General features: G+C 32.5%; 2 protein-coding genes across 2 annotated transcripts in view; one reads left to right on the plus strand and one right to left on the minus strand.

Moving 5' to 3' along the window:
• COG5 (component of oligomeric golgi complex 5) overlaps positions 1-27,198 on the minus strand; it is a 370,641-nt gene that overhangs the window by 267,651 nt on the left and 75,792 nt on the right. The window lies entirely within an intron of this gene.
• On the plus strand, positions 3,210-13,359 carry GPR22 (G protein-coupled receptor 22). Its single transcript, XM_007982533.3, has 3 exons — positions 3,210-4,566; positions 5,493-6,427; positions 8,151-13,359. The coding sequence occupies exon 3, from the start codon at positions 8,177-8,179 to the stop codon at positions 9,476-9,478; it is 1,302 nt and encodes a 433-aa protein (XP_007980724.1). The 5' UTR covers positions 3,210-4,566; positions 5,493-6,427; positions 8,151-8,176; the 3' UTR covers positions 9,479-13,359.

The following is a 27,198-nucleotide window of genomic DNA, read 5'->3' on the forward strand; positions in this document are numbered from 1 at the left end:
GTCAGCCGTGTTCCCTAGCAGAGCATAAGAGTCATAACAGCACAAAAGAGGGGACTTGACATAGCTTTGTTAAATATGTAATCTAGTTGATCAATGGACTTGGCCTCAGGACACAAAATTAACTTGATTCTGCATAACTCAGAGGAAGAGAATTATGCAAAGAAAAAAGGGAAGCAACAGAAAAGAGAAAACAATGGAGTGATGGGGCACAAACATGGCTATTTGTGTAGTTCTTCGATAAAAATATAAAAGAAAAACATCAATAAAATCCATAATATTTAGGAAGGCAAAGGAGGATAGTAAGCAGTCAAAACAGTAAACCAGAAAACTGGACATGAAGGTAATAATTTGGACAAAGCCCCAAAGTAGACATGCCAACGGTTGTACAACAGAGGGAGGATAAACTGTAGTAAAGTCACAGGATCCGAAGTGTAGGTATGGATGGAAAAATGGCAAGAAATGTCATGTATTTATTTTTATAATGTAAGTGATACTGGCAAATGACTTACAAACACAGTGTGAAAAATAAAAATGAAAAAAAAAATGTAAACGCCCAATTTAGATGAAGTAGGGAAGGATGGGAAAGAATGGCTTGTGGATTTTCTATCTGTTAAGTGTGTGCAATTCTGATGCATGTGCTTTATCAAATATATTTCATAAAGTTTTCAATTATTCTCATATAGAAAATGAATCACCAATGTTGTTGATTCTCTACAACTTCGGCTACTCCCCACTTGATGGAAGTTCAGCAGATGGTCCACTCCTATTTTTTTGATAAAATATTTGTTGTGAAAGAAATGCAAAGTTGAGAAGCCAAATGAAATTTCTGAATTGGTGTTAAAGCAAAATAACCCTTTTTTCTATGGGCTCCAGTATCACAGAGAGTTCAAGGTTCACTACGCTAAGTATCCATTGAAAAAGGACCCTTGTCGCAATACAGCTTAAAACTGATTTTCAGCAATTAAAAATTGTTTGTACATAGATACCTTAAGATTGTTTCAAAGTACTTTCAGTTATGATGAATTCCAATATTTCACAAAGCTGAGTTGTTATTTACAAACTCAGAGAATCTTCAAAACTGTGCCATTAGAACTAGCCACAAGCTGGGTAAGAATGATTTGATATTAATGGTACAACATAAATATACAATAAATTACTCTGTCATAGTCACGGCTGTCCAAATTTAAGAAGACAAATACATAAAATTAAATATCAGAGACTCCCTATAGGAGGAATTTTTTAGGAATTAAAACAGATATGCAATGAAAATATTTATAACGAAAAAGAAAAGCACAACTTTTTAAAAAGGATTTTAATTAAGCTGTATTTTGGGGTTAGAATCGTATCTAGTGCTTAGCTATCATTAGGAAGTCAAACTGTTCTCCTAGGTTAGTATACAGAGGTTATATTCATTGCACAAAATATATTAAATGCACAATTTTGAGTGTTACTATGGAAACAAGGATCTTCATAAATTGACAATCTGATATAATTTTTTTTTTTTTTTTGAGACCTACTCTCACCGTGTTACCCAGGCTGGAGGGTAGCGGTGCAATCTCAGCTCACTGCAATCTCTGCCACCCAGGTTCAAGCGATTCTCATGCCTCAACCTCCCGAGGAGCTAGACTAGAAGCTTGTGCCACCACGCCTAATTTTTGTATTTTTTGAAGAGACAGGGTTTCACCATGTTGGCCAGATTGGTCTCGAACTCCTGATCTCAAGTGATCCACCTGCCTCAGTCTCCCAAAATGCTAGGATTATAGGTGCGAGCCACTGCACCCGGTCTGTTATTAATTCTTTTCATGAAAATAATATAATGATTTTCAATCAGTGGTTGAGATATTTACATATTTGTTAAAAACAGGGGAAGTTGGTTTAACCTTGTTAAGATTTCAGCATACCTTATAATCACCAATTTGTGGTTTTTATAAAGGAAATAAAATTATACTAAGCATTGTACACAATTTTTTAAAAGTTTGTATTATCTTATTTATCCTTGGAGACAAGTTACTTGTACACTAAATAAAGAGCACTGTCCATGTTTGAGCTACCATTATGGCTCAGAAACCCCAGATTTTGTTTTTTAGAAATAATCTGAATATAATTTGAAAACACTGTCTCACAAATAGTTAAACAAAGCACAAAAATATACTTCAACAAAAAGAATCAAAGTTGACCCAAAGGAAGTTTCACTTGCCAAAAGTTATACAGGTAACAAATAGCAACTAAATTTAGATTATCCAATTCCAAGTCCCAAGACCTTTTTCCAAAGAGAGAAGGCCAACCGCCTAGTAGAGTATGGTTTGCAGTTTTAACATTGACTCTGCTGCTAACTTACCTAGACCCTTTCAAGTCAGTAAATTTCTCTGTACCTTGGTTTCTTCTACTTCATGCGGATTATTCTGATGATAAACATAAGCAACTACTTGAACTCTGGCAGAAAAGCACTCCGCTGTGTTAATAATCTCCTCATCCCCATCACATATTTCCACTGATGCCATGTTTTCTCTGGTCTTAGTTTTAAGCTTAAATGAATGTGTGTGGTGTGGTGTGGTGTGGTGTGTGTGTGTGTGTGTGTGTGTGTGTGTGTAAGTTATCTTTATTAATGGCTGGCATTCTAGCAAGATACTTTTCCCCAACTTTCAAAATGCACGAATAGCAGCACAACATTTTCATTTTTAGTATTACCAAAGCCTTGCCACCCAAAGCTGTGCAGAAGATTTTAGAAATTCACAACAAAATTTTCCCCACATTACTCTCAACTTCTATAGAAATGCAACTCACAACTCATATTGGTCAGCTATTCCCCTATAAAGCTTCAACACTACCAGCGGAAGATTATAAAAATGCATATTGCTCTTCAAAATAATAAGAAAACAGTTCCAATTGCAAATAAACAGTATACGTTTTGAAAAATGAAGGTCACTAAATATTCCTAAAATAATGGAAATAGGTGATAATTAACATTCTAACAGTTTAGCCACATGTAATGTCTTCTATTTTGTCAATAGAGTCCAGCTGTTTTATCTACTCAAATCTAAAAGAAATTTATCCTCACTATTAAAATCAGAAACTTATTTATAGGTAACTAAAATTAATAGAAATTTAATTTTAAATATTTTAATTTTATTTTTAATATTAAATTTAATCTAAATTTTAATATTTAAATATTTAATTTTAAATATTCAGTACTTGTACCATTATTTTCATTTTGAAAATGTATCTACCTTATAATGATTTGCCTTTATAACTTACAAAGACATGTAACTAACTTTATCCTTTAAAATAATATTTTACTAACAACATTCGCATGTAGTTACATATAATATTTAAGAAATAGCAACCTACTAAGAAATGTGCCCAGGTCAAAAATAGAATAAGCCAACTGAAATAAAACATTATAGCAAATGATCAGTATACACTTACCAAATAAAAGGGTTATCAAAGGTGAAGACCAAGTAGTAACCTCCAAAAGTAATACAATGATTACTGATTAAAGTTTTATACCCTGAGACTAAGCTACTACAATGAAATGTTTAAAAAATATTTTAGGGTATTATCACCTTAGGTCAATCTGATTATTATTTTGAATGAATGAATGAATGAATGAAATGAATGAATACCCAAATGAATGAATACTGAAGTGAAGTCATGATAATGTTTAACACCTTGAGATGCTCACAACAATTTGGAATACCCAGAGAAAATGACTTGAATACAAACAAACTAGTTGAAATTCAATGTGCTTCACAGTAAAGACGCAATGGGTTTCTATTTGTAGAACAAAGAATCTCAACCAAAAACATATATATGACTAAAATATTCTCAAATGCAATTATCAAGGCTTTAAAAAGAATATATACTTTTTACTATGTAAATCTTTCCTGTTCTCCCACCTCCCTGCATTTTTTTTAATGTTTGGCATAAGTGACCAACAAACCAGAATAGAATACACATTTTTAAAATACTAATTTACACATATTCTATTTAAGAACAACATACAACCACTCACAAATTTAGCCTTTTTAAAAAAATGTCCTTATATAAAACAGTGGGGGAGCGGGGGAAATCCCTGCTATACATATGAAGCACAGTTTAAGCCCAATACAACTGACCAATCAAAATTAGTGAATGCACTGCATCTCTCTGCAGTGGAGAGAAGCGACAAGGTAGGCTGTCATTCTGCAAAAGCTGCCCAGAACAGGCTTTCTTCTGAAAAGCAGTGCCGTTCCTTTTTAGAAAGACTGAATCTAAATGTTGTCTCTGGAGACAAGAAGCCTTCAGTATGTTAAATTACTTTCATTATGTATTTTCAGATGCTTATTGATTCCACAGTAGGAAGAGTGAGAGACTGCAGCAGCCTCTAAGCAGCACTACATGTTCCATACATTAGCAGTACTGCTGAAACAATGGCACACTACAGACACATATTTTCATTAAGGTCATTTTCGAAGAGATGTTTATGACCCTCTTCCCCCAGTCCTCTACTAACAAGTGAACAAAATGAATCAATCCAAACTGGAAATGCTGCAACTACATCAAGAATGTATCAAATCTTTAGCAGAGGTAAGATGTGTTCCTTATTATAGTATACAGCTGCTTTTGAACCGGCATAGTGGGGTAAAAATTACTTTGAAAAATTTTAGCCTAAATTTTAAGACTTTGTTTAATTCTACTTAATGCTAGACATGTATTTTAAGATCTATTTCTTTTAAGACATGCTACATTTTAAATGTAATTTTTTAGGATGCATTGTTAAATACAAATATTCTTTGTAAATTCACTATGAAGACAGCTTTTAAATCACTTCAGATATACTAAATATTCTTAACGTAATCAGTACAGTTTTTCTCCAGTGTTCCAAAAATGCTTATGTTTCTTAAAAGAACTAGATTTACTATTTTGCTGTTACTTATTACTTAATTTTATGTTAAGTTTAATATTGGGCATGTTCATTGAAAATTAATTTGCAGTTACAATTTTTATTACCTTTTATATTTCAACCACATGAACAATTCATCAATGGAAATTTATAGTATCTTCTGAAATCTGTTTTAATGAGTTAAAATTCAAATCATGTGCTAATAATTAAGCAACTTACAATATTTTTACAGCAAAAAATGTTGTTAAATTTATTACAAAGAAGAAATAACAGTATGTTTAATGTATACTAATTGTTCATCATCTCTGAAAATACAGGTTAGCTTCTAAAATGAGAGCAGAAATTAATTTTTAAAAATATAGGTTTTCTCTCACAATTGTATTTGAAATGTGAACTCTACTGTTAAATAACATAATATATACAATCTTTATTAGGAAAAAAGAATATTTTATTTAAAGAAACTCAATTTTAAGCATAAACTGTGGCTCCAATAATACAGTTTGGTTATTTTGATAACAAATACCGGATAATTTTTAAACAAAACTAACTTTCAATTAATTGTAAATTATTAAAAACCCTATTTCTTAACCAATTTTCTTCTTTTCACAAGGGCCGATAGCAGCTAATTCAGAATTTACAACTGACAATATGAAGAATGCAATTGACTGAGCATCTCCCTAGCTGTCTGAACTACGAACTGCAAGATGTTCTTGTAACACGACTTTAAGACATTAAGGAGTTAAAACCAGAGAATAGGTCTACATTACTGATGGAATATAAAAAATCAACTGTATCCTAAGAAGATGCTACATAAAATAACCACAAAAAGAAAAACAATATAACTGTAAAAGCCTGAAAAGAATTGGTGAACATTTTAAAAGGGGAAGTTTATACTTTAATATACCAGAATTGTGGAAGCTACTGATTCTGGAAGACATAATGAAACATGAATTTCCAAAAAGAAAATAAAATACTTTACCAGCACACAAAAGGAAGATTTAGCAAGTGTTTTCTGCACTATTCAGATATTCATATCAATTGATATGACTAATGGATTTTTCTATCTGACTTTTATGACCAATTATGTATTCTCTTCTAATGAAAACAAACCAAATTAAATAGCAGATGGTTTTTATCAAATGGACACAGCCTGGATTTATAATATAAAGCAAGTTATGTGATCAAGAAATCATTTCAAAATAGTGAGCACTGCTATAAAAACAGATTTACAATGGTAACAAAAGGATGTCTAAATATATTTTAGAAGCTACAAACCTTATGTTTCCTTTTTTGTTTTCACATATTCTGGAAAATAAAGAAACACTATCATGTACTCCATCAAAGGGAAACATAATTCCTATCATCTGAGGAAATTTCTCTTGGCTGTGACTTTTTAAAGCAAAACAAATACAAATATTATGTACTGTTCTTTAGAAATCCATCAGCCAACTAAATCTCATAATGCATGCAGTTGAAGTATTGGAGAGCAAACGAAAGAATTCCTACAAGACATGAAATAAAACACAGCTACTTCACTGTTGTCAGGTAAAAATTCATGTCAAAATCTGTCAATGATATCATGTATCAATTTGTCAAAAACTGCCATAGTGAACCAAAAGGCCCATAAGGCAACAGCAAACAGGTAGGTCAGAAGATGCATGCACCCCACCACACTGCTTAACATTTACCAAAGAACAGAATCTTGCTCTAGAGAAAATGTATTTTTCTTAATCATCATTTAAATTGACATTTCTGCTTTATTTAATTATAAATCTAACTGATATGACAAAGACCTGATGTTTAACCTGTCAGTTCAGAAAATTTGGCACACTTAAAATTTTCCATTTTTATAGGATTTCAATGTTAGCTAAGACCTTAACTTACTGGAATAAATATGCCTCTAGTAATACTTTATACTAAGAAGAAATAATATTACCATTTGTGTTTCTGCAATATTATTCCCCAAAAACATGCAAAAATAAAACTGTATTCTAAAACTTGTCAAATATAACATCAAGTGAAAGTTAACATGAATTTTGAAAATTATTAGCTTTTATAATTTATGTTTGAATATGATTTTGCAGTTGAAATGCTGTATTTGAAATGTGAAATACAGTTGGTTGTATGAGTTCATATTTTAAACTGAATATACTGATTGACATTTTAGCCCAGAACATTAGACATTATTTTTTACAAATTAATCTAAACCCCTATATATTAAAATATAGATTTGCATGAATTAGCAAAAGAGTTTTTTTTTTTAATTTTTCTTCAAAATTAGACAATGGGTGATATATACAAAAGGTTTCACAGGTATTGTGTAACTTTAAAAGCTTCCTCAAAAAACGGGCTTCACATACTCCTTTTCCCTAAAATTTCATCTTTTACTTTAAATACTCAGTTTAAATAATGTTAACTGATATATTCCTTTAAACTACTTCAAAAATGGCTACTTCTTAATGTAATATTAAATTTCAATTTTGTTTCCACAAGATACAAGAGGGTGTTGTCACAAAATAAATCATTCATAGGAGTGATTAATGCTCTTTTACCAAGCTTTGTAGCTTTTTACTTTAGCATAATGTCCCATTGCTTCGAATTTTTAAGTTTGCCAATTGCAAAGTTCAGTGAGCATTGTAACTGTGATATATAAAATATTTATCATTGGCCTATTTCTGTGGGAAATAATTCCAAATATCCCCCAAGCACATTGCTGACTTCTGAATAAGAATTCAATCAACATGGATAAAGCATCTTAAAACAAACTAGTGCCCTGTACCATTTGCCATTTTAAATGAACACTTGTCCTGTTCATTTGAAATCTCACAGGAATAATTACACCTACACTCATTATGCTAGAGCATATTAAAATAGCATTTATTTGCTACCTACTCACAACATTTAAATGAAATTTTAAGACACTGGGCTGAAATTAATTTTGTATGCTAGATAGTTTTATCATACAAAAATATACTTTATCTCAAATAATAAGCTGGAAATACTCAAATGAGAAAAACCCTTTAGTATATTAAGTAACTTTGCACTATAGAGGAACAATTTTCACAGTTATTTCTTCAAAAGGAAAACACAATTTTCTATCAAAACAATGCAACCTTGATGTTTCTTAATTCTACATTTTCTATTAATAGTTTACAAACTTAAAAATTAAACTAAGTACACAATTAAAAGATTTTTTTCTTAAAAAGAACACGTTATACGTCATTTAAATTGCCAAATATCAAATAGCTTATTCTATTTCACTTTCTAGGGGAAAAAACCAACCGCTCCAAAAGAATGTGTTTTTCTCCCATTCTGGAAATCAACATGCAGTCTGAATCTAACATTACAGTGCGAGATGACATTGATGACATCAACACCAACATGTACCAACCACTATCATATCCGTTAAGCTTTCAAGTGTCTCTCACCGGATTTCTTATGTTAGAAATTGTGTTGGGACTTGGCAGCAACCTCACCGTATTGGTACTTTACTGCATGAAATCCAACTTAATCAACTCTGTCAGTAACATTATTACAATGAACCTTCATGTACTTGATGTAATAATTTGTGTGGGATGTATTCCTCTAACTATAGTTATCCTTCTGCTTTCACTGGAGAGTAACACTGCTCTCATCTGCTGTTTCCATGAGGCTTGTGTATCTTTTGCAAGTGTCTCAACAGCAATCAACGTTTTTGCTATCACTTTGGACAGATATGACATCTCTGTAAAACCTGCAAACCGAATTCTGACAATGGGCAGAGCTGTAATGTTAATGATATCCATTTGGATTTTTTCTTTTTTCTCTTTCCTGATTCCTTTTATTGAGGTAAATTTTTTCAGTCTTCAAAGTGGAAATACATGGGAAAACAAGACACTTTTATGTGTCAGTACAAATGAATACTACACTGAACTGGGAATGTATTATCACTTGTTAGTACAGATCCCAATATTCTTTTTCACTGTTGTAGTAATGTTAATCACATACACCAAAATACTTCAGGCTCTTAATATTCGAATAGGCACAAGATTTTCAACAGGGCAGAAGAAGAAAGCAAGAAAGAAAAAGACAATTTCTCTAACCACACAACATGAGGCTACAGACATGTCACAAAGCAGTGGTGGGAGAAATGTAGTCTTTGGTGTAAGAACTTCAGTTTCTGTAATAATTGCCCTCCGGCGAGCTGTGAAACGACACCGTGAACGACGAGAAAGACAAAAGAGAGTCTTCAGGATGTCTTTATTGATTATTTCTACATTTCTTCTCTGCTGGACACCAATTTCTGTTTTAAATACCACTATTTTATGTTTAGGCCCAAGTGACCTTTTAGTAAAATTAAGATTGTGTTTTTTAGTCATGGCTTATGGAACAACTATATTTCACCCTCTATTATATGCATTCACTAGACAAAAATTTCAAAAGGTCTTGAAAAGTAAGATGAAAAAGCGAGTTGTTTCCATAGTGGAAGCTGATCCCCTGCCTAATAATGCTGTAATACACAACTCTTGGATAGATCCTAAAAGAAACAAAAAAATTACCTTTGAAGATAGTGAAATAAGAGAAAAATGTTTAGTACCTCAGGTTGTCACAGACTAGAGAAAAGTCTAAGTTTCACCAAATCCACATTCAAATGAGTTTTAAATTGTAAAAACTGATATTACTGCCAAATATAAGAAAAAATATTTTAAGTATTGGTTATGTTGTAAATTTTCAATGTGAATGTCAACTAGATAGGTCATATATATTCAATTTCTTCATTACTTAATGTATTTGTTGCATGGCAGTTTGTTAAAGTACTATCATGTGTATATTTTGTCAATATTATGTCCAACAGAAAATATTCATGTAAGTCATATTTTCTAAAGAATAAATACATAGCCTTAAAACAGCGTATAACTTTAAAATGTAACTGGCATAGGTATCCTTGCTTTTTTTTTAAGTTAAAATGCATTGTTTCTAAGCCACAAACTATAGATATATTTAGACTACAACTAGAGTAGCATTTTAATCTAAAAACCAAAATTATGGGCTCAAAACAATCCAGTATTTTCCATACCACTATGCTATGTTTCCTGGTATAGTGTATTTGCTATATTTGATGCATCAAAAATAATTAAGTATGTATGAAGTTTTATTGTTTTAAATGTAAAAAATCATAGAATTTATCAAAATTTTAAAATTAATGAACCAAAAAAACCTCTATATGCACACCAAGACAGAGAAACTTTAAAATTCATGTTTACTATGAAAAAAAGATTGATTTTCTAAGTTCAAGGATAGTATGCCTATAACATACAAATGAAATGAAAATAAAGGGAAGGAAGAATACTAAAGCACCAGCCTCTTTCTTCCCTCCTCACTTTGCTTAAATCTAAGCCAAATGCTCTGGATTAATATAGTATACTGATTTAAAAAAAAAAAAAAAAAAGTACATTAAAATAAACTGACTTCCTAACTTTATTCAACTCAGCCCTTTCGTATAATAGAAAGTTAAATACTCAAATCTGAATACCAGGAATGAAAAAAAAGACTTTAAATCATTATAGAAAAGTCTAACAAAGCCTCTAATTTTAGATACATACAACTTTAGAGTAATACAGTTTATACAATGTTCCTACCAAATCATAGCTCCCAAGTATTTCAAAATGTAGTTGTTTTATTTCCACACTGAAAATCACTAAGGTAACAATAAGTCTTGTCACTTTTCTCCTGTACCATCACTTAATTTAACTTTAGGTATTTTTCTCTCCAACCCTCAATTCATGTGGGAAAATCATGAAATTACTAACCTTAACTATGGATTACAAGGATTGGGAATCTCATATCAAACAAACATTTTCCAGCTGTTATAATGTAATAATCTATCAATAAGTGCCAATATCACTATCAGAAAATTTGCCATAAGTTATTTAAAATAGGAAAATACTTACTGCATTGTAATTGGTTAGCTGAACTTTTATTCCATTTTCTGAAACTGTATCCACTAAACCAAGTAGCAATTCATTTTTAAAGAAAATATTAAATGTCTAAAAATTCAATAATATATCACTTTTATACAAATAAATGAGATTTATCTAGTCTAGTTTACTGAATGTCCTAATCCTTGGAGAAATGAATACCATGCAATAGCTTGAACTCACTAAGGTTACATGGCAAATTAAATAGTCATTTACTTCTGATAATAATGTTAACATGATGTCAAATCTTGGCAAAAGTCCAGTTTCCTTCTGCTTTTTCTACTGTTTTTTTGGAATTAAAAAAAAATGCTTCAATTTAACAAAATGTAGCATAAGCAAGTGAGATATTTTTTGAAACGCCAAAAAGAAATTAACACTTCAGGCACAAAAGGATTAAGAAAATTTTCATTTGGTAAATACATTTGGCACTGACTAGCTCCTAATCTTCTTTTATTTTATTTTTTACACCAGGAAATAAAACAAACTCAATAATATCTTCATTTAAAAATTTTAAAAATGAATTTTATAATTGGACTCCCAAGCATAAATTAAATTTTTAATATCTAGTTTTATAATCTTAATAAAAATTAGACTATTTTTAGAACCTTCATATTAAGAAAAACTCCCTTGTGTTTTAAATATTTTTATTCTTCAGGTTTATAACTATGCCAAAGAACTCAGTATAAAAACAGAGATTTCTATTATATTTGTCTAAACTGCTTTCATGCCTTCTTGTCCTCTGTAATAAGAAATTAAATAAGAAATAAATGGTAAATATTACAACATTGCCCTTTAAACTGCTATCATTTCTATACTTGACACTGAAGCAGACATTTAACAAGCATTTCTGACCATCTGTAATGATCTTTCAGGTATATAAAAGTGCATCAACTGATTTATGACAAAGAAAATTCATACCTATCAGAAAACTTCTAATAGCTTTTTAATGTGCTAAGTAGTATATAACATGTAAATCAAAATAATATTTATGTGTTAAAAATTTAGCTTCAAAAACAAGTCACAACTATGTTTCCAACTACTGACCTCAGCTTAAATGTGAGAATGAGAAACTTAGACAACTTTTTGTATTAAATATCTGTTCTATGAAAAGAAAATATTTCTACTTTCTTTACATTGGTCTTCATTACAATGTGTTAATTTTTCACTTTATTTCAAATAATTTTGCTCAAAAAAGCATTAAGGCTAATTCTTCCTGTTAGAATGAAAAATTTAAAATGCAAAAGTAATAGAGGTAACAATAAATTCAATATGGGATCCTTCTTAAAACTACATTTTTCTATCCATATATTATAAATCATAGGCATAGACATCAATTTCTACATAGTTAACTGGGTCAGTTCTTCCAAAGGATAAAAAGCCCTTAGTAGCCCTTAGTAGGGCTTATTCCACATAGTATTTTAAATACCAACCAAAGATGAGCTCAACAAGATGTGGTAAATTTTATTTGCTTTGTTTTGTGTGTTAATTTAAGGGAGTTGTTACTCTACCAACTACTACTGAACAAATGTTCAAAGTTATTGTGAAGGTAGAATTATTTACAATTATACATCTTTAAACCCAAGTCAGTTTTTAGGTGTATGTTCTATTCTTTCATCCTTTAACTAAAATAACAGTAGTCTCCCCTTATCTGTGGTTTTACCTGCTGCAGCTTCAGTTACCCATGGTCAGTCAGCATGGTCAACTCTGTGGTCCAAAAATATTAAATGGAAAATTCCAGAAATAAATAATTTATAAGTTTTAAATTGTTATATTTAAACTTATTTATAAATTTATGTATAATTGTACTACTTTATTATTACTTGTTGTTAATATCCTACTGTGCCTAACATATGATTTAAACTTTATCATAGGTATGTATGTATAGGAAAAAAACATAGTACATGTTATACTATATATAGGGTTCGATACTATCCATGGTTTCAGGCATTCTCTGGTAGTCTTGGGATGTATCCCTGACGATAAGCGGGGACGAATGTGTAGCAAAATCTCAGTTCCTTGGGCATTAAAAACTAGATTCCTCACTGAACTGAAATTAGACTTAAGGGTTAAAAAATATATAACATTATTAGAAAACAGGACCTTAGTAGGGCTTATTTCACATAGTATTTCAAGGCTACTTCCCAAAGTCAATAAAACTTTTAATTTTATTGCATTTCATGATTATCCAATTAAGTACTAGCTTTGTGATTCAATTAGCATTTAAAATCTTACAGAAAAGAGGTATTTTGGCAGATAGTTTGAATTATATGATAGAGTCATTACTCTCAAGAGCTTATAATCTAGAGTCAAGGTATTAAAAAGTATGGCAATATCTAAAAACAGAGGCAAATGTGGTAAATACTATAAAAGAAGAATAAAGTTCTTAATAGACTTAAGAAGAAAGGGATCATGTTGAATTTAAGAAGAAAGTCTTCTATCTTATGCTAGAAGAGATATCTGAGCAGGGGAATACAAGGTGAAAAAATGAGCTTCAAAAAAACAAATAAAACAGCAATACATAGACAGAATTGATGAGGTAAGACACAGAAAATAGGAAGCTGCTGCCATCACCTTCATAGCTAGTGAAAAGCCTGGCAAAAAGTGATGGCACTAGCTTGACAAGGGAGTATACAGATGTGACAGGCAATGTGAAGGCAGAATCAATATTTTCTAACTAGCTAGGCAAGAAAGCTGGCATAAAAGACTGAAGAATTAAAAATGATGACCATAAGGAAGACCATAAGAAACAGATTACCCGCAATAATCAAATAACTATTTAATTATGCTTTGTGTAAATTACACTGATAACACAGGCAAAAACAAAAAGAATATTTGGCAAGGCAGAACACTCAATGAAGTAAAATAACATTAAATAATGTTCCAGTTATTAGAAGCTATTCAGAATGAAAATTTCTAATTGATGTTTTAAATTATCTACCTTATATATTTTTCAATTGGTTTATTCCATTTTTTCATTAAACACATATTTTCTAATAACTATTTTAACTATAAAATACACGGTGAGAAAATACCAATGTATATGAAGTAAAACACACAAATGTCATCCTTTGCTATTTTCCCTGAATCACAGGCATCCATCCAACTCCTTATATACGTATTGTCCTCATTCTTTGTTAATGGCTACATACAAATAGTTTTTAATTAAATTTTTTTAAAATAGCAAGATTTCCAAAGGATAATAGTAATGAAAGGGCAAATAAAGCTTTTTCTATTCCATTTAAGTGGCTTCAAACTGTATTTGAAAATCATCTTAGAAAATTTACATTTTCAGTTTCAATTAAAATGTTCAGTTGCCAAAGGTAACTTGGCCACTGAGAAGGTTATATTTCAGAATGAAGGCAAGAAGCAATGGGAAAACCATAAAATAATGTATTTCTTTTATCCGTTTCACCAAATAAGATGAGAAATAAGAACACTAAAGTAAACTTTTAGCAAATATTTTCTTTATATCTCAGATGAGCACCTGTATATACTCCTGAATGTAAGCCCCCGACTCAGGGACTGCAGTGAACTCTAAGAAAGTTAAAAATGAGTTGACCAATAATAAATGTTAGAAATTTTAAAAGTTCAGATCACATCATAAAAGAGAAAGTAAGGAGACAAAAGAACCCAGATGAGGCTGGAAAAAGACCTAAAATACTCAAAGATGCTAAGCTGTTAAGAGAAATACGAATAGAATACAGAATCGTAGGTTAGAGTTCACAAAAGAAAACTAATTTGAAGATTGACTTTTTTCTAAAAAGCATTCAAAAACGCAAAAGATACCCCTATTGACAGGCTGCACATACTAGAAATATAACAACAAACACTGCATCATAACAAGTAGAATAAATATTAAAAATTACAATTTATAGATATTTAGAACAAAATGGCATTGAAATGTGGAAACAAATGGAAAAGTGGGCTTATCACTAATACAAAAGCCATCGCCTTTTAAGAAATACTCATTTTTTCAGGACAAAAAGAGCCAAGCAAACGTAATCACAATAATCTTTCCTCCCTTGCTCATATTAAAACAACATGTGAAAATAATCCTAAGTGTCTCTCCCATTCTATTCACACATTTTCTACAGGCCTCCATAAGCTGTATCCATGGCTTTCAAATATGACAGCTTTGTACTTGCACCAGCAAGTGGTAAAATGTGCTGTCATTCCTGTCACTGACACCAATATCAACTCCCTGCCACTATCAAACCCTGCGGCATCAAGTAAGATAAGGGAGGTGAGCTAAGTCTGTCTGGGATTGAGGTCATTTTCGTCACCCTGCTTCTGTGAGAGCAATATGTCATATTTTTCTGAGAGGTATTAAGCAAAGGCAGACTACCAAAGCACATCAACCAATTTCTCAGGATGAAGAGATAAAGTGGCTAGCAAGGATGACAAGGTTATGGGGAAACTGCTTTTCCCTCAGACAGCTGTGGACACATAATACTCATGAGATTTGAAAAATTAAATGTTTTAAACATAATATAAAATTTTAAAATGTTAATGCTAACAAATGACAGCACTGGCCATATTAAACATAGGCTGCAGGAGTGGGAAATACATATGGGACTGTAGTGAAGTAATCATTATATATTAATAAATTTATATTTCAATCAGCCAGTAATATTACACACAATCCCATATGTCATATACTACAAACTGAGTACACTGATTGGGTATACTGCATAATGATTGAGTAAAGAAGAATCAAAGATATATATTTCAATCAAAATATTGCTAATGACTTAGGATAGGTTGAAATATAAAATATCAAATGTACATACTCTGTACTTTAAAAGTCTTACTCTCAATTCTTAAGAAACTTTGTCTTTTCTTTTGCTGTTAAATTTTTTCCAACTATCACTTCTTACAAACAACAAAATGCTAGCAAACTGTAGTTACCTAACAACTTTATAAAAACTGTCTTAAATGCATACAATACAGTAACAGTTGGTAATACTAATGTACTTTCGCACTACTTCTATAACACCTTTATACTGCTTTTATAATGCCTCCCAAAAAAGTACCTGATACATACCAACTGATCAGTAAACATTAGTGGAATTGAAAACAAACAAATTTTAAACCTCAGACCCTACTGTTTTATCTTGTTTAGAAGGTTGTTTCTCAAAATGTAGTCCACCTATATCAGAGATTCTGTAGTACTTTCTAAAATGCCAATTCCTAGGCCCCATATCTGACCCTCTGACTTACTGAATCAGAATCTCTGAGGTTGCAGTCCTGAAATTTTTTTTTTTTTTTTTTTTGAGACAGAGACTTGCTCTCTCACCCAGGCTGAGATGCAGTGGTACAATCATGGCTCACTGCAGCCTCAAACTCTGAGGCGCAAGTGATTCTCTCACCTCAGCCTCCCAAGTAGCCGGGACTACAGGCATGCACCACCATGACGAGCTAATTTTTAAAAATATGTCTGTAGAGACGGGGTCTCATTATGTCGCCCAGACTGGTCTCAAACTCCAGGTCTCAAGCAATCCTCCCGCCTTGGCCTCCCAAAGTTCTGGGATTACAGGTGTGAGCCACCACGCCCAACCAATATATGTTTTAGTAAGTACTCTCAGGTGCCTTGTGTGCTGAGTAATTTAAGAATTACTACTTTAGATTTCAGAACACAGACTATGTATCAAGGTGACATTCAATAAATGAAAAGGTACAGAAGCAGCTCTTAATTCAGACTGTACTGCCGTCTTGAAAAAAATTCCTCCATTTACTTCATTTTAACTGATTAAATTTTAGTTGGATTATGTATACTATAATCCAGTACTACATTAGCTTTCTAAGAAATAAAATGTTGTTTCTTTAAACGAGGTTATCTAGACAAAAGTTTCCTTTAAGAACCACATACTCTCAGAAGATAAAATGCTACCAAACACATTCACCATAAACTGTTACGTACTTCACTCAACCAAACTACTCAATTAATTATAAAATTGCATGGCTACTATTTTTCATAAAATTCATACTCAAACCAGAAGTACTATTCTTGCACATTTTTGCTCATTTCACTATAAAACTTCCACTAAAACATAATTGACATAAAAGAATTACTTCTAAAAGAAACTTGCAGTGAAAATATTTACAAATTGTATTTTGTATATGTTTTGAACAAATGCCATTCAGGTTAGGTAGAGGTCTGAATCAAATATTTTTCCTTTGCTATTATTATTTACTTTGTACCATTAATGCAACTTAGTAAACAGTAACCTAATCTTTGATAATTTTATGACATCCTTTAATTTAAATTCCTATTCTGTTTTATAATAGTTTAAGTAATACTGATACTTAATAAATACCACAAATGGTATTACAGAAACACTACTCTAGGAACATTTCTTATTAACCCATTCACCAGGAATTTTTTCCAAACACACTGATATTATCTTTTGTTGTTACTTTTGGCTTTTAGTATTTTCATTGATTTAATCATGAAACTAACCTATCACAACTTATTATTGAAAATAAGCATTATTGAAAATCAGCTGCTAGCAAATACAACTTAAAGATACAAAGACAAGGCCGGGTGCGGTGGCTCACGCCTGTAATCCCAGCACTTTAGGAGGCTTAGGTGGGTGGATCACCTGAGGTCGGGAGTTTGAGACCAGCCTGACCAACATGGAGAAACCCGTCTGTACTAAAAATACAAAATTAGCTGGGTGTGGTGGTGCATGCCTGTAATCCCAGCTACTTGGGAGGCTGAGGCAGGAGAATCGCTTGAACCTGGGAGGCAAAGGTTGTGGTGAGCCGAGATCGCACCATTGCACTCCAGCCTGGGGGGGCAACGAGAACGAAATTCCATCTCAAAAAAAAAAAAAAAAGATACAAAGACAATAATTCAATAATTCAGGTGACTGGATATCGCCACATTATAGAAAAATAGTTGCCAAACAATATATTTCCAGATAAACAATGGCTTTAGTATAGGGTTTCCCAGAGTCTCATAAAGTACCCTAAATCAAATGCAAAATGCCATGGGTGTGGTTATGCACTTTTTTTTTCCTAGAACAAAGATTCAAATTCAGGAAGATCCTCTAAGGAGTATGTAACCCAAAATTAAAATAAAAATCATCGTCAGTGTTCGGAAGAAAGCAGGGAAGCAAAATTGGTAAACATTAGATATAATTTTATTTATGTATATCCTCCCTTATCCTAAAGATAATATAAAATAACGTTAGCATTTTCTTTTTCTTTTTTGAGACAGGGTCTCACTAGTTTGCCCAGGTTGGCCTCGTACTCCTGGGTTCAAGCAATCCTCCCTGCTCAGCTTCTCAAGTGGCTGGGGAGACAGGCGCGCATCATTGCACAGAGCAAGATGACTTTAAAAGGCATAGAATTTTAGATACAACTGAACTAAACAAAAAAATAATAAAATCAGAGCAAAGAGCATGAAAAGGACGAAAAAATACTTGTATCATTAAGTCCTATATTCTGGCAAGAGGTGAGCCACAAATTGTTCCTTATGATTTCTTTTTAATTTTTATTTTAGGCTCTTTCTTTGAATTCTATGTACTTTCTACTAGGTCATTTAAACAGGGAAAAGGAGCTGATTACATGTCTCAGCATTGGTAAGATTAAAAACTCCCTAGATGCTCAGTACAAGTACAAACTATTGATACTAAGACCAGACAGCAGTGACTCTCATGGGCCTTCCCATGTCTCTCATGGGTCTTCTCAATGTTTTCCACAACTATAACGATATCTGAAGTCTCACATGGTTGTTTCTTATATCCCTCAATGTATAACATTGGCCACAACAACCTGTAGAAAAGGCGACAAGAAGTCTCACATAGCTAATGATTATAATTTCCCTCAATGTACAATAATAACATCAAACTAAAGTGAAATTTAGTAAAAAGAATTAGATGGGAATGGTTGTCTGGGTATCAAACCCTCTGCAACTCTGGTTTAATCCAGGGATAGATTCTAGAACGTTAAAACAGTGGATTTGAATCATTTCATAACACAAATAAGAGGTCAATCAGACTGGGTAGAAAGGGGAGGGTAGTACCTCCAACTGAAAAGAAAACAAGTGTTCTTAAAAAACAAAAATGGCCTCTATGTTTTCTAATACAGTTACTTTCTCCTTCCCTTACCCCACAACCTTCAGAGATTCACTAAGAGAAATGGAGCATGGACTGATAAGTCTTCAGAAATACCTTCCACAAATATTCTCTCTCAACAAAATTATGGAAAATAATTGACAGAGAAATGATAAAGTACAGAACACAAACTTGAATAGCCACCAGAGCTGAAAAGACTAAAATCTCAAGAACACCACTCTGTTTTGTGCAGAGGTTGCTGTTACCAAATTCTGAAATAAGCTAAAGAACTGAATTTTCATTAACTAATTTTAAGAAAAGTCTACTTTGCCTGAAATTTCTGGTTCTCAAAACTGATGATTTGATTCAAAGATACAGTTAGAACAGATACAATAACAGCTAAAAGAACAGTGTTCTGAACTACATGATAAAAGACACCATACAAATGCTTTATCACTATTGTCAAACACAAGAAATAAGACACTGTTAAATACAGTATTCTTCTATCGGTACTATTTATATTAACACATATGCTTACCGATTTTACAATGTAACTGGCTTCTCAAACTACATAAATGTTTCTAAAAACTTGGTGAATAACATGTCACAGAATCTAGTGACACAAATACACCCAAACTAAATTGTCTGACAACAATAATCATAAATCCTAGTTACTATAGTATACAAGTCTGTTATATTTTAAGCACTGAAAAAAATTATAAAAGCACTTTTAAAGGGTCCATTATGATAGAACTTAGCCCTCACTTAATGCCAAATTCGAACATTTCATAAAATATTGGGGTTGTATTTGCTTACAGAAGCAGAGGAGATAAGATAAATATGCCAACATCAATGTCACAAGGCAAAATATAGTAAGACTATAAGTAAAGAGCAATTGGGCTCAAAGGAAAAAGAGGCACATGTACCTGGAAAAGGTGTAGAAAGCAAATGGCACTTGAAATGAACTCTGAATGAGGGATGAGACTGGCTGATGGCATCAGGGCAAGGACAGCACATCAGGCAGAGGCACAAACTTGGGCAATTATACAGAAGCAAGAAAAGCAAGTCTCCAGGAAACAATTCACTTTGGTAGACTCCACACTCTATGAATGTAGAAGCAGACGGAGATAAAGCTGGAAAATAGGTTACATTCATGTTTGCCGGGCCAAAAAAAAATTTTAATTTAATCCCAAAGCCCAGAGAAAGTCTTTCTAGACTTAACAGTATGGAAGCGTATGTTGAAAAACATACATTTTTCACTTTCTATTTCCATCATCATAGTTTACGCCCTCAATACCCTAGACCCCTGTAAGGTGAAGATATCAAGTCAGAGGCTAGCAATCTCTCACAATTTCCATTTCCATTTACCTAAAATACAATTCTGCTCATTTTCAATCCTGACCACAAATCTTCAACCAGATACTTATCACTGAGACTTAAAACACAACATAATATATAACAGAAAATAATTCAAATCCAAATATTGCAGCAATGTCTTCATATTTTTCAAATGTAGAATTAAGACGCCATACAAATTACTCAAAGACACAGTCTTGGAAAAAAAATGCCAGTGGAGAATACATATGTCCAATTCTATTTTCCTATTAAAAACTATAAAAAAGAAAACAGTAAAAAATCTAGCTGTAAATAGTAATAAGTGAAAAATAACTAAAATGCAACAAAAACCATAATCCTAAGATTTAAAAAGGAAAATAATACACAAATAACTGAACTGCAACAGAAAGTCCATACAAGACTCAAGCAAATATAAGAATTTATTATGAAAAATAACATATTCCAAATCTGTGAAGTGATGGATTATTAATTAAGTTGTGTTGGAGAAGTAACTAAACAATGGAAAAACAGGGCTTAATGCTTAACCATTCCCAGAGTCAGTGAGTTGTACAACTCCAGAAAGCACAGTTTACATTATATTCTATGTGACAGTAAATAGTACTGCCTAGAGTTGTGAGATGTGGTTGCTATGTGCGTAAGTTACACCAAAATAAACAGCAGACAGGTAAAAGTAAAATCATAAAAAACATCCAATAATATGGAGGTGAATATTTTTGTAATATTGTGGTGAGGAACCAAATAAATCCATTACTAAGTAAAAGATTAACAAGTATAATTATAAAACTTCTAAAATTAAACCTAAAACATCAAAGAATAAACTGGGAAACATACTTACAACCTATGTAGTAAAGCAAATTTACCTCTATTATATAAAGAATAGTTACAAACCAACATGGCAAAAGGAAAACAGGCACAGAATACAAACAGGTAACTCACCAATGAAAAAGAATGACAAACACAAAACTCTTCAACTACATACAGCAAAAACAAATCCAAATTAGAATAAATTTTAAAACAAATTAATATACCAATGTTCACATGTGCTTAGCAAACAATTTTCAATTTTTTTTCTTTTTTTTTTGAGATGGGGGTCTCACTATGTTGCCCAGGCTGATCTCAAACAATCCTCTCACCTGGGCCTCCCAAAGAATCAGGATTATAGGTGTGAGGCACCGTGCCTGGCTAGAAAATAATTTTTAAATGCTTATGACTAACAATTTTGATAAACCTATGAGTATTTTTCACGTTACTACACAAAATATATTTTGTTTTGAAATATTAAGCAAAAACCTCAAACGTGACCTTTGATCAAGAAATTCAACTTCTAAAATGTATCATAAGGAAACAATTGAACAACTGTGCAAAGATGTATGTTTAAGGATGATCAAAATAGTGTTTATACCAGTAAAAAAAGTTTGACTAAAATAATTAACAATAGATTATTTACATAAAGTATTGGATAGTTTTTAAATATTATCCAGCCACTAAAATTATGACATGGATTTATGTTTAACATGGTATTATGTCCATAATGTAATCTTAGGTACAAAATAGTATGTCTAATAAATACAGTAATGCATAGGCAAACAGTTGAGAGGTTAGTTTCTGAAAATGCTGATAATGAATCTCAAGATTATATCTGTAGTTTTTAGTTTTCAGCAGTCAATATATGCCTCAATTTTCTAGTTTTCACAATGAACATATATTGTTAATATAACTTTACAAATTAAAAATATTTATAAGAAATATTGTTTTATTAAACCATTGAAAGTATGACAGTAGTATTTCATTTTAAAAATATACAAAATTGAGCTGATCATTCCAAGCCCATTTATTTAAAAAAACGTAAAAATATAGCACACGGCAGGCCTTTACAAAAATTCCTTCCTCTGCTACATTTTGGGTCCGTACTGATAGTTACCAAATATAAGTGTAAAATTATATTATTAAAAAATATATACATATGAAAAATTGAGCCTGTGAAAATCAAATAAATTGGTCATCTGGATATAATACTTAGAAAAGACATTTTCTCACAAAGTACTGTCCAGATTGAGACTAAGTTGTTGACTAAGACATCCAGATCTTGTTTCTCTTGTGTTTTGTTTTGTTATCTTTTATTCATGAGCATACTATACAATATGCTCATTCCCTTGTAAGATTTTGAAGAAATTGAAAAAGATGAAAACATATCATTATTATCAATTATTTGGCTTAAGCCAAAAGAATAATAGGCTGGGTGCGGTAGCTCACGCCTGTAATCCCAGCACTTTGGGAGGCCAAGGAAGGTAGATCACTTGAGGCCAGGAATTCAAGACCAGCCTGGGCAACATAGTAAAACCCCATCCCTCCACAAAAAATACAAAAATTAGTTGGGCATGGTGGTGCACGTCTGCAATACCAGCTTCTCAAGAGCCTAAGGTGAGAGGATCACCTGAGCCCAGGAGGCAGAGGTTGCAGTGAGCCAAGATTGCACCACTGCACTCGAACCTGGGCAACAGAATAAGACCCTGCCTCAAAATATTAATAAAAAAATTTTTTAAAGAATAACAGCATTTTTCTCATTTCTTCCTCCTGCTTTCAAACTATGCATTTCCCCAAAGTTATAATGTTACATATATGAAACCTGCCAGTTTCCATTTTTAGAGACCTGAGCAACCAAACAGAGTACATTGTGATTTTTTCAACCTTTGGAATGTTCCTTAAGTTTTCCTCTGTTTTCTTGTATCTGTAATTAGGCCAGGCTATGAAAACTATAGAGGCGAAAATTAATTAAGTTGTACATTTACAGTATATGCACTTTTTTTCATACTTCACTAAAATGTTAAAACTGTAGGGACCATTTAAATGATGCCTGTTTAATGTCCTTAAATGTTCTCTAAAACACATTTAAGTAAATAGAAGCAAAATATAAACTCTTCACTAAAATGTATTCTTATTTTCTTGGAATATTAAACACGAATACATTTAAATCTCAAACCAATTTCATATCTCAGCTGAGATAAATGATGGTTTAAAAGAAAATGCAGACTGCATCAATGGAAGAGGCACCATCTATCACATTAAATTTAAAAAGGAAAGCTGTATAGTTCATTCAGCTTCCGGTGACAAATAATACTGTTATAACCCTACCCAAATTTACTAAAGTTCTAAGTTCACATATACTTTTGTCTTACAGAAGTCTGGTCCCCATTACCATCTCTACCAGAGTATAACTTGAAGAAATAAAAGAGAAAGTCCAAGAAAACAAGTTCACCCATTGTTAAAAAAGAAAAAAATCTATGTTTAGTGAGGAAGAAAACTCACACTGTAACCTCAAATTCTTACTTCACAATGACTATACATGTTAAGTATGTACCTAATAACTACTTACAAAGGAATGACCCCCAAAGAAAGCCTCCCAGTCATATCAAAAACTTTAAGGGCACATGTATTCAACACCTAATTTGCAACACAGCAAATAATTGCCCAGGAGATTTTTTTTAAAAAGAGAAAGAAATCCAACTCTTCTTCCTACTAGCCGTGTGATCCAGGAATGCTACTTATCTGATTCTCTTTGCCCATCTGTAAAATGATAGCATCTACCTCACAGAGTTGTGAAGCTTCAGTGAGATAAGCACAAACAATGTTCAGCATCGTACCTGCCATACAGCAATCAATGGAAACTTTTATCATTATTATTCTTAAATTTTATTTTAAAAACAACTAACAAATACATTTTTAATTCAATTATGTGATGTAGCTATTTTTTAAAGGAATACATTATTTTTAAAAGGAATGATTATGATTTCTTACCTCAGTACAAATTTCAGAGACTTGATTTTCACTTTTCTTAAATGTTTCTACTCTCTTCCAGTATTGTCCCCCATCCCACCTCTCCGAGATAGGGTCCTGTTATCTTGCCCAGGATAATCTCAAACCCTTGAGCTCAAGAGATCCTCCCACCTTAGCCTCCCAAGTAGTTGGGATTACAGGCACATGCCACGGTGTCTTGCCAGTGTCCATCTTTAACACAGAAATCTTTACAGTAATACTTCAATATCTTGTTCCTAGAAAAATATGCATGAGAAATGTGTGTACAAAATACCATCTTTTTCTTTTTTTTTTTTTTTCAAGAAAAGCATTACATGATGTAATGGGGGATGGGGAACAGTATTTTTGAGCACACAGAAGTAGAACACACAGTAACAGATTATGATGTATGCTCCAAATGATCATCAAAATATCACATGAATTTGTTCTTTAGTTATATTTCTAAAGAAAGAAAACAGGAGGAAAGCAATATTTTGAAGACCTACTATATACTGGGCAGGGTCAAAGGAAATCTACTCTGGCTTGTTACTACTTCCTAACAGTCCTCTGAAACCTGAGTGAGAAGTTAACTTCTGGTAATTCACAGTTAGAAACAGGGATGGAAATGGGATTTAAACCAAGATCTAAATGGTTTCAAAGCCTATTCTTTCTTGTCTCTTAATCACAAATTATATAGCAGAAATGATTATAACAGTTTATGGTATCACTTTATGATGTTATAAAGCCTCTAAAGTATTAATAAAGTATTATTTTGATGGAAAAAAGTTTATGAATACAGTGTTGTTCTCATTATTATGTTAAAATAACTAGTCTCCATATGCCCATTCAACAAGATTTATTCAAAATCATTTATCCTCAGTAGAAGTCTTCCTAACTAATCCTTTGCAGTTTTTAATGTTGTTGCTACCATTTAACTCACTTTAAAATATCAATTTCATACTTAGTTTTAGGTAGAAAGCCTCTAAATCAATTAATTAGGTGGTTATTCTTCAATATCCTCAAACTTCATCAAAAACAACAGCATACAAACAAAATACCTTCTCTCTATCCTCTACCTTCTGTCCTGCAATTATCACAACTTGGCATTAATGGAAAAGACCAAGCAGAGATTACTTTGCTTCTTTATCTTCCAAAGAGATCAATATCCTGGGTACTCTTCCATCCCTGAAGAGTAACTAGACAAAGGTGGAGGATGTGGGTTATCATACAGCACATCCCAATAAAACACCATTTTATCCCACTCACTCTCTTACTCCACATAGACTGTTGATACATATGTTAACCATTCATGCTCTCCATTTTGTCCCAAGATGCCATTCTTCCTTAAGTCTTTTCCCAAGTGAAGGCTCATACCCTACAGCTGCCAATGAATGTTCTATTACTTCTCCCAGGAAAAAATATGGCTTCCATTTTCAAAGTCCTTTTAGCAAAGGAACTTTTTCTTTTCCAAATAAAATAGTTTACAAAACTCATATTTATAAACAAGATAAAAGCAAACCACTCTCAATGAAGCAAAATTAGGAGACCAAAGTGAAACAGCTCAACATTCCTTTCATCCAAATCACAAGGATTCCTCACAACACAATGCAAAACAAACATGATTTTGAAGAACTAGCCTCAATAGAAAATTCCATGAGAAATCTCCTGCTCACTGTACTAAAATCTTGACTAAATATATTCTTCTGTTAGAAATTAAATAACTACGACTAATAAATAGACTCATCCTACACTTGTAGTCAGATCTGTGATAATATCCTATAAGCATCCCAAAGACTAAGAATGAAATTCATTAATCTGAATAATTCTAAAACAGGCACACAAACAGATGGACACGTATAAAAGATACTTTATAAGCAATATCCAATTATAGCTGTTTATTTTAAATCATCAGTTAATATTTTGTACCTGTGTATAAAAAAATATCTAGTTTCTGCCAATACAAAGTCTTATAATTCTGACACTTTTTGTCAGGAGAGCCAGGACATAGTAAAAAAAAAACAACAGTAATAGGTAGCGTGTGTGTGCGCGTATGTGTGTGTGTGTGTGTGTGTGTGTGTGTAGTTTACTTCGCTTTAACTCTAATGTCTTTCTAGAGAATAACTTCAAAGATCATTCTTCTTCCTCCAAAACAAATAGTCCTCTTTCCATGTAACTGACATAGTACAAACGCTGCATGTATTAGTTTCTTATTGCTACTGTAAAAAATTACCACAAACCCAGAGGCTTAAAAAGCACAAATTTATTATCTTATAGCTTTGAAGGTAAAGTTCAAAACAGGTCACAATAGGCTAAAACCAAGATGTTTGCATTGCTGTAATCCCTTCCGGAGGCCATTGGGGAGAATGTTTCCCTGGTCCTTTAGGTTGCTGGCAGAATTGAAGTCCTTATGGCTGTGGGACTGAGGACCCCGTTTCGTTGCAGGCTATCAACTAAGGACAGTTCCCAGCTTCTAGAAGACATCTACATACCTTGGCTTATGATCTCCTTCTTTCATCTTCAAAGCCAACGATGGCAAATCAAGTACTTCTCATGCTTCAAATCTTTCCTGTCTCTTCTTCCATCATCCCACCCACTCTTCTGCCTTCGTCTTCCAATCCAGAATAATCTCCCCCTCTCAAAGCCTATAATCTTAATCATATCTTCCAAGACCCTTTTGCAATGTAAGGTAACATATTCACAGGCTCCAAGGATTAAAACATAGACTCTTTGGAGGACCATTATTCTGCCTATAGTGCCATACTTGTTGAGCTGCACTGATTTGAAGTCAGAAAAAACACCACAGAACATATCATGATCTGCTGTGGTCTGAATGTGTCCCCCAAAATTCATATGCTGGAAGTTTAAACCCCAATGCAACAGTGTTGGGAGGTGGGGCCTTTTGGGAGATGTTTACCTCATATAGGCTCCACCTTATGTTCACATATAGCAATGCTGCTATAAAAAGGGTTTGCAGGAGTGGGTTCTCTCACTTCTGCTCTTATCCCACATAGGAACACACAGTTCATCTCTCTTGCCCTTCTACCTTCCACCACATGAGGATGCAGCATGAAGGCCCACATCCAATGGCAACAACTTGATCTTGGACTTTCCTGCCTCCAGAACTGTGAGATACAACATTTCTGTTCTTTAT

Source organism: Chlorocebus sabaeus, chromosome 21, assembly GCF_047675955.1.
Source record: "Chlorocebus sabaeus isolate Y175 chromosome 21, mChlSab1.0.hap1, whole genome shotgun sequence".
NCBI classification, from domain to species: domain Eukaryota; kingdom Metazoa; phylum Chordata; class Mammalia; order Primates; family Cercopithecidae; genus Chlorocebus; species Chlorocebus sabaeus.

Excerpts from the sequence above, each read along its gene's own strand:
- GPR22 (XM_007982533.3), top strand. The coding sequence starts at position 8,177 with ATGTGTTTTTCTCCCATTCTGGAAATCAACATGCAGTCTGAATCTAAC.